We start from the raw sequence: 14326 nt of genomic DNA, 5'->3' as shown, positions 1-14326 counted from the left end.
AATTATTTTTTAATATAAATTAATTATTAAATAAAAATAAATAAAGTGGGAAAAAGAGATAAATATAATTTGATGATAAATATTTAAAAATTATTTTTTAATTAGATTCAAACAATAGTTTTTTTAAGAAAAATACATAAATTTCAAAAAAAAAAAAAAAAAAAAAACATTTCTCAAACAGCCTTTTTATTAACGAAAAAATCACCAGAACAAAATTATAATCAATAGTTACTTTCTACACAATCCAAGTTATTTAAAAAAATTCAAATCCATTTCAAGCTGAATTGAATCGTTAAATGGATAATGAGAAGTTGGCGGCAGGACACGTGATGATTCAGCAAATCCCACATCCACATATTCCGAAATAAGAGGAGGGACCCAAACATTCAAATCATCTGACCTCCATTCATTATTCAATGTTTTGTTTTGTTTTGTTTTCTACGAGAAAAAAAAAATGTCGGTTGTTCTTCTCCACACAATCACTAAACATTGCTTGGGTCTCTGTTCTTCTATGAATCAAACCATTTTTTAGTGGCCGCCGGAGATCAGAAACAGAGAGTGAAAATGGCCGCCGGCGCCCTCATGAGTTCGCCGGCGATGAAGGTGGAAAATGGAAGCTTTCCCATTCATAATAAGAAGCTTTCCCACACTCTTCTTCTTCTTCCCTCAATTCGATATCTCAGAAATGTCGATTTCTCTCATGGGAGGATCTTTGTCTCTTCTTCCTCCAATCCTCAGGTTTCTTTCTTTACCAAACAGGGTTTAGTTCCATTACTAGTCTTCTTCTTTAATTGATGCTGATGAATTTGCTTTTGCAGACTGAAGAAACCTTACTTCAAGATTTCAATGCAACTTCTAATGCAGATCATGTTCAAGTAAGATTCCAGTTACAAAGGGAATGTATATTTGGAGAACGATTTCACATAGTAGGAGATGATCCAAAGCTTGGTTCTTGGGATCCAACAAGTTCAATACCCATGGATTGGTCAGAAGGCCATGTATGGACTGTTGAACTGGTAATTAAAGTTTAACCCCTCATTCACATTCCAATATTGTTTCTTTTTCATGGGTTCTCTTCCTAATTGACTAATTCCCTTTTTATCAAATAGGATGACATTCCTGTTGGGAAGAAAATCCAGTTCAAGTTCATATTAAAGGATGGAGGAAATCAAAATATCTCTTGGCAGCCAGGACCTGATCGAATTCTTCAGACATGGGTAACTGCCAAAACTATCACTGTCTCTGAAGATTGGGATGATTCTCAACTGCAAACAATCTCCGAGGAAGATCTAGCTTCAACAAATGACTTGGTTTTCGAAAATGAAATTGGAGATAGCATTACAGCAGAGGAGGAGGAGATAGTTGTGGAAGAACCGGTTAGTTTTGTAGAACAGGATTTGACATTAATGGAAGCAAGTGTTAATACAACTGTGGTTTTCGAGAATTTGGAGAGCATAGAAGATGATATCTTAGTTCCTAGTGAAAGTACACCAGTTCTAGTCCCTGGATTAACTCATGAAGAAGAAGAAGAAGAAGAAGACACAATGAAGGTGGCTGAGGGATGAAATACACTATAATATAAAGTTGTTCAATGTCTAATTTTCATTTTTGTTTCCCAATCTAGGATCAAATTATTCAACCAAATGATATGGATGTGGCAAATGGCTCTTGCAGTTCAAATGAAATGGAGCTTATTCTTAATGGGGATGAAGACATAATGGATTTAAGGACTGAATTTGAGGAGGAAGATAATAGAGAAGGAAATGTTCTCTTATTCGCTAGTAAAACTCTAAAGAAATGTCTTAGCGGTTTTGGATTCCTTCGAAAGTTATCCACTTGAGCTACTCTGTTGTGAATTGAATTGTATATAACTTTAGTGTTAAAATTTCCTTGTCCAATATACAAGAGAAATTTCAGAAACAATGATAATAAAAGATTCAATCATCTAGGAATCACTTCTGTAACATTTTCAGAAGAATCATTCAAATTTGCATTACTTCCGTTGCATGAATTCTTATCACTTGATCTACGACAATTGTTGTTTGTCCTATAAGTCCCCGGCTCAGTCAACAAAACCTCGTTCAAAACAACATCCCTTGTGAGCATCTCCACTACTTGCTTCATGCCCGGTCTTTGGTTAAGAGCCGCTTGTGTGCAAAACAGAGCTACCTTAAGAAACCTTATCACTTCATCTTTTGGATAATCCATTAGTTCTGAATCTACCATTTCTAGAAGCCGACCTTCCCCTCTCAACTTCCACGCCTGCAAACAAACAAAAACGTGCTCAAATTTCATTTTTTTTCTCTAAAACGTTAAACCAATAATCAAAATCTGTTTTCACAAAACATACCCATTCCACCAGGACCAACAAATCCTCTCCAAACGCATTCTTGCTGCTGCTCTTGCCACTAATGATTTCGAGTATAACAATTCCAAAACTATAGACATCAGCCTTCTTCGTAAGCTGGCCTAGCAATGCATACTCCGGAGCTAGGTATCCCCTGAAACCACAAAATAAAACTCCTGTTGAAAATTTCAGGTTGTCTTTGGTCAAATCACGATTCACGAGCTCTAGTATGGGCTAAAACTCTTTCGGGTCACCAAAACTCTGATAATTGATTTGTTCTTGCAATTCATTTTGTTATAGTACTTCAATACGATAAAACAACTTACACAGTTCCTGCAACACGGGTACTAACATGAGTAACATTGTCTGGAAAAAGCTTTGCAAGGCCAAAATCTCCAATCTTTGGAATACAATTTTCATCGAGAAGTATATTGCTAGCCTTTATATCGCGATGAACAATTGGTGGGTCTGATTCCTCATGAAGGAATACCATACCAGAAGCTGTTCCCAAACATATAGCAGCTCTCTTATGCCAATCAAGAGAAATTCGCTTACCTTTAGAACCTGCAAAGAAAATATGATCAATCCCTCAATGAAACAAATGACAATGATATGATTATAATTCATTACCAAGTAAAGCATTAGCAAGGCTGTTGTTTTCAAGATATTCATATACCAATATCCTCCTATGACCTTCTACACAACAACCCAACAATTGAACAAGGTTTGGATGTCGGATTTCTGAGATCATGCTAATCTCCGTTAAGAATTCTTTAGTCCCTTGTTTTGATTCAGCCGAAAGTGATTTGATAGCTACTCGAGTTCCATCTCTAAGAACTCCCTGACATAATTATAACATGAACTATTTAAGTTTCAAATTTCCATTTTTTGAGAAATAAACATTACCTTAATTACCTTGTAAACAATTCCATAGCCACCTCCACCAATTTTGTTAGATGGATGAAAGTTATCGGCTGCTGATCTCAATGAGTTATAGGAGAAGAGCCTTACATTATTAGCCACGATTCCTAAACAGTTTCCAAAAAGACTAATGATATATATGAAAAAACAACAGAAAAGAGACAATTGGACAGTGTTTTGCTGTATATACCTTCATCTTGAGACTTTATGTTCTTCCTTGTGCTGGAATTGAAGCAGCCAAAACAAGTAAAACCCATCTTAAAGATCACACCTTTCAACTTGAGAGATTTTTAAGGGTGATGAAAAGAGGGAACCCTACAGAAAGAGCAGACAGAGACCTAAGGTTTCTTCTTGAATGTGACAAAAGGTAGGAAGTTAGGTGCAGGACAGGAAAATGGCTCATTATTTGGATTTCACATTCAAAAGGGTTATATATATGGATGGTTGAAATGCCCACTAAAACCACCATTAATACCAACCAACTAGTGGTGATGAAGAGATATCAAGTTGACCTTTGAAACTTAATTTTTTTTTATATGTAATGTACATATGGTTTAATTGAATTATTTGAATATATATATCATATTATGGTCCATTCAAAACTTGGAAAAATGAATTATTATGACAATATTAATTTACGATTAATTTTTCAGTTTTACATTTTATTAAGAATGGATGTTAATTCAATTTTATTTTAAATATAGCAAGATCTCACATGTCATGTCATGGTTCTCAAAAGTTTTATTCTCTTGCACAAAAATATTGTCACTTAAAACTAGTTTAGTTTAGTTTAAGTAATAATAAATTAGGCTATGAAATAACAATTGTGTGTTATGTATTTTTTTAAAACTTTTTTGTAATGCTTTTATCGTTAAGATTAAACGACTCTCATTTATATCATTTTGTATTTGATCATTTTCAAAATAATGAATAGCACGATCAACATATCGTGGACCAAGATCTCATGTGTCATCGGTACACGGTAAATGTAAAACTATATACTATTATAATTAAGAAATGAAATCTATTCTAGTTAATTAAATATTATAATAATTAGGTTTTAAGTTCAAATCTTGATAGTGTATATTTTAATTTATATTTTAGGGTATCTGAGAGAAAAAGTATGCGGCTGCCTAGTTAGCCTTAGACAGAGTCTTGGGCTTACCCAACTTGATACTATTATCATTTAAGGTATAAACTAGACTATAGTGTTAATGTCAATCAGTTTTTTTCTACCAATAATTGTAACAATATTCAAGGATAGTTCGGTCAATGGTCAGCTAATTTTACTTCTACTGTAACTTTATTGAATTATTATTATTATTCTAGTTCAAAACAAATAGATTCTTCTATGCATGATGTGAAGGCCTGAATTTCAGAGTGTCAATAGTTAATGGTCAGGTGATCTGTCAAATAATTGAGGTTAAGTAATTGTTAGAATTAAACTATGTAAATTACATGTGAATGTTGGGTTGACCGTGCAAGCAAATTAATGGATCATTGTTTTTGGCTAGTTATTTTTTTTTATTTTTTTTAATGAATCCAAAACGGATGGTAGCTGAATTCATTGCATTTAATTTGGAGTTCAAATGAAATTAAAAAAATGCATTGAAGGTTACTGGTGTAAGCATATTTTGAATGTGTTAGTTGATATGTTTTTTTGGTGTCATATTCGACAAATCCATAATTGTAGTTTTTAGTTTGAATAACATGTACAATATCATCTGATTTGTAAAGATGATTTTGTTCGAGCTTTTATATTTACTAATCATAAGGAAAATAGTTGAATTATTGAATTTTTTGGTATTAGATTTTGTTTTGTCTTCACATTTTTTATTTATCTTTTAAATTGTTTTTTTTTTATTTAAATTATTCAATCATGATTTATCCTAAGAAAATGGTTGATGCGTATTTTGTTTTTTTTACTTTGCAATTCTTTGATGGCATAAGAACCCACCAAGTTTATTGTGGTAAAAAACAGTTTAAGAGATTAAAATGACACATGTTCGATTTCAACTGAAAGCGTTTTGAATTAAAACGAAATTATGGAGTATCATTCTAATTCTTTTTAATTCAAAAAAAAATCTTTTATAAAATCTTTTTTAATAATATTTATATTTATATATATATATAATGATGTTTAACTTTTTAAAGTGTCCAGGTTGTCGGGTTAAGAGCTGTGGTTAATTTGGATATATATGTGTGACTATGTGAGAGTAAATAGATATTTGGGTCGAATTGTGAGTTAACCCGCTCATAAACTTAAAGCGATTAAAAATAAAATAAAAAATGTTATATGTATGTTTCGAACTTGTAGTTTAACTAAATAAGTATAACACTTTAACTAACTAGACTAATAACACTTTATATTTTAAATTCAACACCAAATTAGATGAACGCGGGACATTTTATCAATATAAGTTCAACTTTTTAACTAACTAATATATATGCTTAATTTTTAAAGTGTCTGGATTGTCAGGTCGAGAGTTGTGGTTAATTTGGATATATATATGTGAAAATAAATGGATATTTGGGTCGGATTATGGGTTGACTCGTCCATAAACTTAAAACGTTTAAAAATAAAATAAAAAATCTTATATGTATGTTTCGAACTTGCAACCTAACAAGTACAACCCTTTAATCAAGTGTGATTGGGATATAGTTTGTCGATGGATAATAGGCCGATATCAATTGAAAATGATTAAAAAATATATAAATCAAATATTTGATTGACCAAAGTGTGAGGTCACGATATTAAATATTAAAAAATATAAATCAAATATTTGATTTACCAAAGTGAAAGTATAAAGTCACGAGATGAGAGGTTAATTCGAAAAAAAATATATGATAAGATATGTAAGAAGATAAGTTATTAACGAAGTGAATAAAAGGTGGAATGAGAGTATTTTATTTTTTATTGTAATATATTATTCGTAATTTATTAAAAAAATTAAACATTTAATACATATTATTATTATTATTATTATTATTTTATTAAATTTATTTTATGTAATTTTTTTTTTCCGTGTGAACGTTATTCCCGTTGTCAAAGGTTAATCTCACAATTAGGTCGCAAATTTTGGGTCTTGACTAACCAGAACTTGCACCGATCAAAATAGGAACCGAGCCTGTCCCAAAAAATTGGGTAAGGAAGTGATCAGAAATTCTTGGTTTCGAATCGACAGCTAACGACCAGTTTGTTTTAAAAGTTTATACTTTTACTTTCTATAATTTTAACCAAATTTTTGAAAAGGATTAGTTTGTTTTACAAACTATTATTTATTTTATAAGTATTGGTTTGTTTTATAAATTAATAATTATAATGACTCGTTTGTTTTATAAATTAATAATTTTTTATATATATTTAGAATATCCATATTATTAAGCATTATTTTTAATCCGTTTATTTTTTTTCCTTGTACCAACATGTGAATAGTCGGGTATCCAAATTGGATTGACTCGATTTTAACTCAAAAATTTTGCTTTATGAATTACCCGACTCGATAGGTTAGAGCGGTCAAGTGTCCTACCCGATAGGTACTATTGTCATACCTAATCCAAATCCCGCTGACAGCAGTAGAGGTGAACATAAAAAACCTTAATGAATGTATAAAAGAGTGAAACAAAATTAGGGTATGACCTCCACTAGGTTATGATCTCCCACTTACATTATTTTATTCTTCTTAGTATCTAAAATAAAGATTAAACTATTAGAATTCCCATGTGAAGATAATATATATTTGTACAAACACCACAACCTGGCTCTTGTCACTCCACCATACATCATGTAATGACATAAAAAGAGACTTTTTTACTAGTTAATTTTGCTGATTTCTCAAAGATATTCCAAGCCAACCAGGTTTTAGGGTTACCCAACAAAACTGAAAACAAGTAAAGAGATCAAACTTTTCAGTCTCAAAAAAGTCACAGAATAAACAATCATAAAATGGAAAAAGAAACCCATCAAGCAGAAGAAACAGAAATTGATGACAATCTCCATACAAAGAACATGGAGTCAATGCAACATTTGACTGTTCTCAAATCATCAATATCAATCAGCCATTAATGCGAAAGGTCTCATCTTCTGTTAAACATCATTCATTCAAACTGACTGGTGCTTGCTAATTTCTAGCTTCAAAGCTGGGTGGTTCAGAACTGGTTGCAAGAGGAGAGTCTGAAAAACTTTCTCCCCTGCTTTTCGATGATGAATCTGAAGAACTATTGCTTTGAATAGATGAGTTTTGACCATTGTTTGTCTTGATAAGTCGAAGATTTCCTGGAATACTTCTTCGTATGTCCTGTCATCCCAAGTGAAATTAAATTAATAGATTGACTAATTCATCTGATAAGAATCATGAGATAAGGTTTCAATTACTTACCATATGCCTTATAGCCATGTCCAATGATTTCTTGGATAAGGACCTTCCAAATCCAGACCCATCTCCAGATGATGATGATGATGTTGATGATGGAGCTAACTTCCTCATGTTTACAACTCTCTCAACCATCTTCGTCCCAATCAAAACCGGGTTCACTTCATCATCATCATCCATTCTCATTTGGGCTCTACTCTTTACAAAAATGGAATTCCCAACAATAGTTTTAGCACCATTCCTTGTTCGTGGTCCAGCTGAGGATGGCCTTTGATTCATCAATGGTTTAGAATTAGAAACATCACAGGTTTTCAACGGCCTTGATTTCACAGATGGAGAAATTCCTCGAGTTGGTAAGGAAGAAGGTGCAGATGACCGTCTTTGTGTTCCTGCCGGTGTTATTGACCTTGAACCAGGCTTAATAACGGATGGCACCTTTGATGATGATGATCTAGCCGCCATTGTTGGTCGTGAAGTAGGCGTGGAAGGTCTTGAAGAAGACTTGATGATTGCAGGAAATGTAGTAGCTGTAGCTCTTCCTGTTGTTGGTGTTGCAGGTCTAGAAGAAGAAGATGAAGATGGTCTTCTCTTTACACCAGCATTATAAGAGCTCGAACCATTTGACAATGCTGTCTGCTAATCATCACAAATATTACTTTTTTATGTGCTAAAATTTGATGGGTTCTACAACAAACCAATTATTCTCACCTTAGGATTCAAAATTTTGATTTCTGTAGATTCAGATTTGGTTACAAGTTCCATATCTAAGGAAGGAAACAATGGAGTTGCAGGTGGAGAGATCAACCTGTAAAAAAACAAAAAAACAGAGGAATATGTAAAATGTTCATTTGAAAACCACAAAATATTTACAGGATTACGAAAACTACCAATCATAATCAGTTTTAGCAGCTTCAGAGTTTAGGAAATCATCAGCTGTAACATCTCCAATCGACAAAACCAAGGTTGTCTTAGGTTTGCCAGAACTGTCATCCGATGATGCTGCCGAATATAAAAAGAAGCAAACATTTTCAAATTCAAATTCAAATTTGAATTCAAACAGTGAAGTAAATACCTGATTTATCATTAAAATCATCAGAATCATGAACAAGTAAGTTATTCTCCTTATCATGATTGCGCATCTCAAGAAACAGTTTCAAATCATCATCATTTTCAATCTCCTTTGGTGCCATATTTCTACTCTGAAACCTGTAATCCATGAAATCCGACATTAATTTGCAGATCCGAGGAGATGTAGATTCAATAGATACTAGATAGAGAGATCTTAGCTTACTGGGTTTGTTAAAGTTGGGATTTTTAAGCAGGAAGCGGCGGCGTAACCGTCGAGACGGAGGAGAGAGATGAATGAGGTAGATTTATGGGGAAGAAAAATGGAGAGGAATCAAACAGATGGGGTATTTCTATGGACGTGTTCCTAACTTTTATCGAAACTTAGGGGAGAGAGAGAGATAGATTTGAAATGATCAATCACATGGGATTTGTGACAATATTCGAATGTAATCAGACATTATTTCCCACCAAAGTAAATGACCTGGAAGAGTTAACACAAGTGACTTGTTTGATTTTTGAGTTTTTGGATTTTTTAAGAATATTTTATTTAAATTTTAACTTCACTTTATTTATCTAAATCACTATTTCTATCTATCAAAATCAAAATATTAAGATTATTTTTTCCTTTTTCTTTTAATTACAGATAATACACCATAAGTATTCTAGGTGAGAACTTCTTTTTTTTTTTTATGTAGTGGGATAAAATATTAAATTATTATTTATTTAATTATTTTAAATTAATTTATTGTTTAATATTGAAATAAGAACTGTTTTTGTCTTTAAACTATAAAAAATGATTTTTTTTAAGAAAATTTAATCAATTAGACAAAAAAAAATTTTAAAAAAAATTAGAAAAACACAATGATTAAACGAGTTTGATTTTATTTTATTTTAATGTTTTTGTATTATTTACTTAATAAATTTTTAATTTCAAATAACATGTCATCTTTTCAATTATTCAATCAAATTATAAAAAAATCACTAAAATATTCTTAATTTTATAAAATATATTAATTTATTATATATAATATTTTTTACACAAATAATTTAACTTACTCAAACTCCAATCATATAAATATTTTAGAGCTGGTTTGATCTTGGGGATTTTGTGAGTTTTATTTGGATTTTAAATAAAAATCTTTTTTGACTTAATTCTTTTTTAAATTGATTTTTTTTTTCAGTATAGTGATCATTTTAAATAAATGAGATAGATAAATTAAAGAGAAACAATTAAGAGCTTGTTTGAATTCTTATAACTTCAATTATTTATAAACTAATGATTATGGTGATTTTGAGAATGTGATATTTTTTAGTAAGAATATTTAAAGAGTATTAATATATAATGATAACATAAATTTTATTTTTTAAATAGATGATATTTTATTATTTTGGTTAATGAATTAAGTAATTAGATAAAATGATATTTGATTAGGTTGAGTTATTTGAATAATTCGGAACCAGACCTAAATAAAAAATAAAAGTTTTAATATTTTAATTGATAAAATGAGTAGATAAATGAAATGAAAACAGATAAAATATTGAGTTTTTTTTATAAAATTCTAATAAATAAAAAAATAACCCATGTCAAAGAAGTTATGTAAAACTCAATTAGATTGAATTAATAAAAGAATATGTTTAATATTTGAAAATATTATATAAAATAAGGAAAAGTATTTTGATATTTATATGATTGAGAAAGGTTAATTAATTGAATACTAAATCATTTGAAAATAAGTTCATATGAAGCAAAGCTATTGATAAATTACTATTCAATTAAAAATCATTTTTTATTAAATTATTTAATTCATTAATTAAAAAATATTTATTTTATTGTTTATGATATTTTAAAAATTAGTTATTAAATCTATTTTAGTTATTTATTGAAATAAATGATTTTTTTTATATTAAAATTTTTTTGAAAAATGAGTTTTTTTTTAACAAGATCAAACAAACTTGTAATAAAGTTCCATCAGTAGTCAAAGGTGCCACAGACTTTGAGGAACATGGGATTTTTTTTTTTTTTTTTTTTTTTTTTTTTTTTTGGGTTTTAAAAAAACTTGATACTCTTTACTTGTTCTATTCAAGGAAAAAGACCTTTAAATAATTTAATTTCTTAAATCTTATGCAATTTATATGTGTGTGGAAGAGATTGGTCAAATTTATTATTATGCTACTTTTGAACATTATTCATTTTACTCGGCAAGAAATCAAAGCATAGAATGAGAACATACTGAATAAGTTTTTTTTTTTAAATAAGATTATTATTTTGGTAAAAAAGTTTCCAAATATGATATTCATATATATTGTTTACAAAAGACTCAAAGGGATTATGTTATGCTTACTTCTAAGCATATAGAGAATGATGTTTTATTAAGGAATAAGCAACAAAATACTAAACAAACGGTGGCCAAATAATATATGGGCAACATTAATATCATCCAAACTCATAGATCCAACATTGAGTAACAGACAAACATCTCAACAAACACACAAAGGAAAAGGGTTTTTCTAAGGCTTTTTTCACACTACTTGAACACTTATATTGAAACCCTTATTGAAGAGGTTTGTGAGGAGGCAAGGCTCCCAACGATGTTATGAGACGACAAAGGAAACGGAAAGAAAGAACATGACTAAACGAAAGCTAGGTTTCAGGAAAACCCGTAAACTTGGCCTTACCAAATCATGAACTAAAATATATAATTTTTAGTTGAATCGATGTGTCTCCAATAGTGAGAAAATTCATTATTATAGTCTACGAATGAACCTGCTAAGGTAGTTCAGGTGGTTACAGTTTAATTTTTATTCAGAACACCTTAAATAAAGTGAAAATCATAATAAAGAACTTAATTTTCAAATTTGATTCAGGCCAATGTAATATATAGACACGTGATTATAATGTTTGATTTCTAATTAAGTAAAAACGTAATTGGTTTGACCTTGCTTAGATTTTTTTAAGCAATGATTATTCAAATATCAAACTTAATCTAAATGTAAAATACCTAGATAATAAAATCGCTCACTAGAATTGCTCAATTGACAAAATAAAAAATCTTATTTGAAAGAAGAAATGTTTCATATTCTTATTAAAAACACTCTAATTTGTCGTTATGTTTTAACATATGTGCGAAAAATCCAAGTTTTGGGGTACTCTTTGTATTGGCATACTGATTGAACAAAACTATGATTCCGATAAAAAAAAAAATTATGCACACAAAGAATTAGTAACAAAAATAATGGTTTGTCATTTAAAATAGATAGACAAATGAATTAATAATTTGGATGGATAGGCATTTTGATAGAATCGTGAATGATTATGCATGATTGTGGTATTATTGCCATAGTTCTTTTCAATAATAAGAATTATCTGAACTATCCATATTATTCATAGAGAATGATTGTGAGGATTCATGAACTAATAATATAATATTTTAATTAATTCTTTATTTAATAGAAAGATATGGGTCAATATCATGAGACCATATAGAAACCTACCTCTTGTATTTTTTGCAAATATGCATACATAATTCAAATAAACTTATCATTAAAATTATCTGGAAAGAAAAATGGCTCCAAGACCGTTACATTTCCCCACTTTCTAGAAAGAAGAGAGTGGGTAATAGTTTTAGTTTTTAATTTATGAAATTATTTAATATTTAACTAACAAACAAAAATTGAATTATTTATTATCCCACTGGATAATGAATACTGCTAAAATATACTTAAAAATGAAGAAGTTTTTTCTGAATATAATTTTAATTTTTTTTAAAATTTATTTTGAATTAAAGAGAACTAACATAACACGCGACAAACATAATCTCCACTTTAACTCAAAGCGTTTCTCCAAATATAAACTAATTAATTTATAAACGGTTACATAAAGTCATGAATTTATAATACACCTGAGTTCCGATTGCAGCATTAGACAATCCTAGGTCAATTTTGTGTCCATACTCTATTTTTTGAATGGTCTATAGTTCAGTCAGTCCATTATACATCCTTTATCTTCTTTCCATGATGAAAAATAGTTTGAAGATAATAGTAATTTGAATCTCTAAGTTGATGTGACAAAAGAGAAGGAGTAATTATGGTTTGGTATTGGGTTATTTTAAAATAATTGTATACGAAAAATTGTGTTATTTAAAATTTTAATTTGTTAAATTATTATAAAATTCATTTGTATTTAAATTTTAAATTTTATAAAAATAAAAATATTTTTATTATTTGGATTGATTAATTGATTGAATAAAATAATAAAAATTATTTTTGATAAAGAAAAAAGCAGCAACAAAGGTGTGAAATGAAATTTAAAGAAAGTACCTATAAGAAAAAAAGTAAAAGAAAATAAAACGCCTGCCATAAAAAGATCATTTCATCATGAAATTTACCAAGAGCTTTAAAAGAAGTTGTTTTTAGGTCCAAAATTTGAATTATTCTTCAACAACATTTTGCTACTTTAATGTATGTGTTGTGTAAATGTGGGAAAGTGGTCAGAAGTGTCACTTTCAAGGCTGGAAGATTGTAAAAAAAACTCTTATTAATTTATAAATATTTTTAATTAATAAGTTAAATGATTTGATGGTTAAATATTATATTATTAAATAAATTATTTATTGTTTTTAATTTAAATTTTTGTAAGTTTTTTTTAATAATAAACTCTATTTTAACTTTTAAGTATTTTTTAGAAGAGAATCGAACTCACTGTAAAGTTTGAATTGGATCTCTCCAGCCTTCTTGTGATTTTAAGTTATTTAATAACTCAAAAAAATTAAATATCACTTCACTGAATAACTCAAAAAAATTAAATATCACTTCACTGACACTTTAATCCATCAAATTAATTAATTTATTAATTAAAATATTAAAATATATTTTATTTTAAATTATTAATTTTTATTTTATTTATATAAATTAATATGCTTTTAAGTCTCTTTATAAGAAAAATAACGTCATTTCCTCAAAATTATTATCGATCATATTTTTTTTCCTGTTATTTCAATAACCATACCAGACCTCAGTCATCTTGTGAAACAAAATTATTTGAGCGGGCTGGGTTATAATTTATATTTTGTTTGGTTTTGGATATATAATTTATTTTTTTTATAAAATTAAATAAAGTAGTTTAAGTTAGAAGAGTGATTTATAAAACATTAATGATGAAAGTTCGATTTTACTTAAAATAACATAAATTGAAATGAAAAAATAAAATAAAAATATTTTAGTATTTTAATTAACGAAAAATAAATATCTAAAAATAACTTTTTTATTAACCTAACAAATAAAAATCTCAGTTTTTACTTATTTATCTATAATAATACTAATATTTAAATGATTTATTTAACTTTCCTATTTCAAACCTTAAATCTGGTCTTTCCTACCTCTTGATCATGTGGGTCAGGCTGTTATGACTGAAAATAAATAGGTCCAATGAGTATGCTGGCATCCACCCAATTTAAATAGTGAGACCTTATGTTTAACTTAACTGGATCTTTTTATAATTAAAATGAGTTTTTTTAAAGTATTTATTTATAAATAATTTTGATTTAAATGAATATTAATATAAATGATATGGTACACACCCCAATCCAACACACTAATGGATTCCTCAAACAGGTAGATT

The 14326-nt window shown here is 28.9% G+C and overlaps 3 protein-coding genes across 5 annotated transcripts; 1 reads left to right on the top strand and 2 right to left on the bottom strand.

Annotated features, from left to right (window-relative positions):
• Positions 1-469: 469 nt before the first annotated feature.
• On the top strand, positions 470-1923 carry LOC124920079. The gene is made up of 3 exons (XM_047460482.1): positions 470-738; positions 819-1016; positions 1110-1923. Exons 1-3 carry the CDS (start codon positions 565-567, stop codon positions 1563-1565), a joined length of 828 nt encoding a protein of 275 aa, XP_047316438.1. The 5' UTR covers positions 470-564; the 3' UTR covers positions 1566-1923.
• LOC124920078 (putative serine/threonine-protein kinase) lies at positions 1848-3566 on the bottom strand. The gene is made up of 6 exons (XM_047460481.1): positions 3459-3566; positions 3263-3375; positions 2978-3188; positions 2674-2911; positions 2351-2501; positions 1848-2262 (listed from the first exon to the last, which is right to left on the bottom strand). Exons 1-6 carry the CDS (start codon positions 3523-3525, stop codon positions 1942-1944), a joined length of 1101 nt encoding a protein of 366 aa, XP_047316437.1. The 5' UTR covers positions 3526-3566; the 3' UTR covers positions 1848-1941.
• Positions 3567-7157: 3591 nt separating this feature from the next.
• Positions 7158-9113, bottom strand: LOC124914503 (cell wall protein RBR3). 3 transcript variants are annotated; one of them, XM_047455079.1, is made up of 6 exons: positions 8929-9113; positions 8714-8847; positions 8529-8640; positions 8350-8446; positions 7648-8277; positions 7158-7566 (listed from the first exon to the last, which is right to left on the bottom strand). In XM_047455079.1, the coding sequence occupies exons 2-6, from the start codon at positions 8829-8831 to the stop codon at positions 7390-7392; spliced, it is 1134 nt and encodes a 377-aa protein (XP_047311035.1). In that variant the 5' UTR covers positions 8832-8847; positions 8929-9113; the 3' UTR covers positions 7158-7389. The 3 variants fall into 3 exon arrangements, with proteins under 3 accessions (XP_047311035.1, XP_047311026.1, XP_047311044.1); XM_047455070.1 differs by having other exon boundaries at positions 8933-9113; XM_047455088.1 differs by having other exon boundaries at positions 7648-8274; positions 8933-9108.
• Between the last annotated feature and the right edge of the window lie 5213 nt (positions 9114-14326).

The sequence above is a fragment of the Impatiens glandulifera genome, chromosome 1 (genome assembly GCF_907164915.1).
Source record: "Impatiens glandulifera chromosome 1, dImpGla2.1, whole genome shotgun sequence".
Taxonomy (NCBI): domain Eukaryota; kingdom Viridiplantae; phylum Streptophyta; class Magnoliopsida; order Ericales; family Balsaminaceae; genus Impatiens; species Impatiens glandulifera.
The sequence above is the reverse complement of the archived record's forward strand: the minus strand, read 5'-3'. Positions and strand labels throughout refer to the sequence as shown.

What these genes read in the sequence shown, in the direction of transcription:
- LOC124920079 (XM_047460482.1), top strand. Translation starts at nt 565, where the DNA reads ATGGCCGCCGGCGCCCTCATGAGTTCGCCGGCGATGAAGGTGGAAAAT. An exon ending in CTTCTTCCTCCAATCCTCAG is followed by an intron (nt 739 to 818) that starts GTTTCTTTCTTT and finishes TTGCTTTTGCAG; the next exon opens with ACTGAAGAAACCTTACTTCA. An exon ending in ATGTATGGACTGTTGAACTG is followed by an intron (nt 1,017 to 1,109) that starts GTAATTAAAGTT and finishes TTTATCAAATAG; the next exon opens with GATGACATTCCTGTTGGGAA.
- LOC124920078 (XM_047460481.1), bottom strand. Translation starts at nt 3,525, where the DNA reads ATGGGTTTTACTTGTTTTGGCTGCTTCAATTCCAGCACAAGGAAGAAC. An exon ending in CCTTGCTAATGCTTTACTTG is followed by an intron (nt 2,912 to 2,977) that starts GTAATGAATTAT and finishes TTTTCTTTGCAG; the next exon opens with GTTCTAAAGGTAAGCGAATT. An exon ending in ACCCGTGTTGCAGGAACTGT is followed by an intron (nt 2,502 to 2,673) that starts GTAAGTTGTTTT and finishes TTGTGGTTTCAG; the next exon opens with GGGATACCTAGCTCCGGAGT.
- LOC124914503 (XM_047455079.1), bottom strand. Translation starts at nt 8,831, where the DNA reads ATGGCACCAAAGGAGATTGAAAATGATGATGATTTGAAACTGTTTCTT. An exon ending in GCTAAAACTGATTATGATTG is followed by an intron (nt 8,447 to 8,528) that starts GTAGTTTTCGTA and finishes GTTTTTTTACAG; the next exon opens with GTTGATCTCTCCACCTGCAA. An exon ending in TCAAAATTTTGAATCCTAAG is followed by an intron (nt 8,278 to 8,349) that starts GTGAGAATAATT and finishes TGTGATGATTAG; the next exon opens with CAGACAGCATTGTCAAATGG.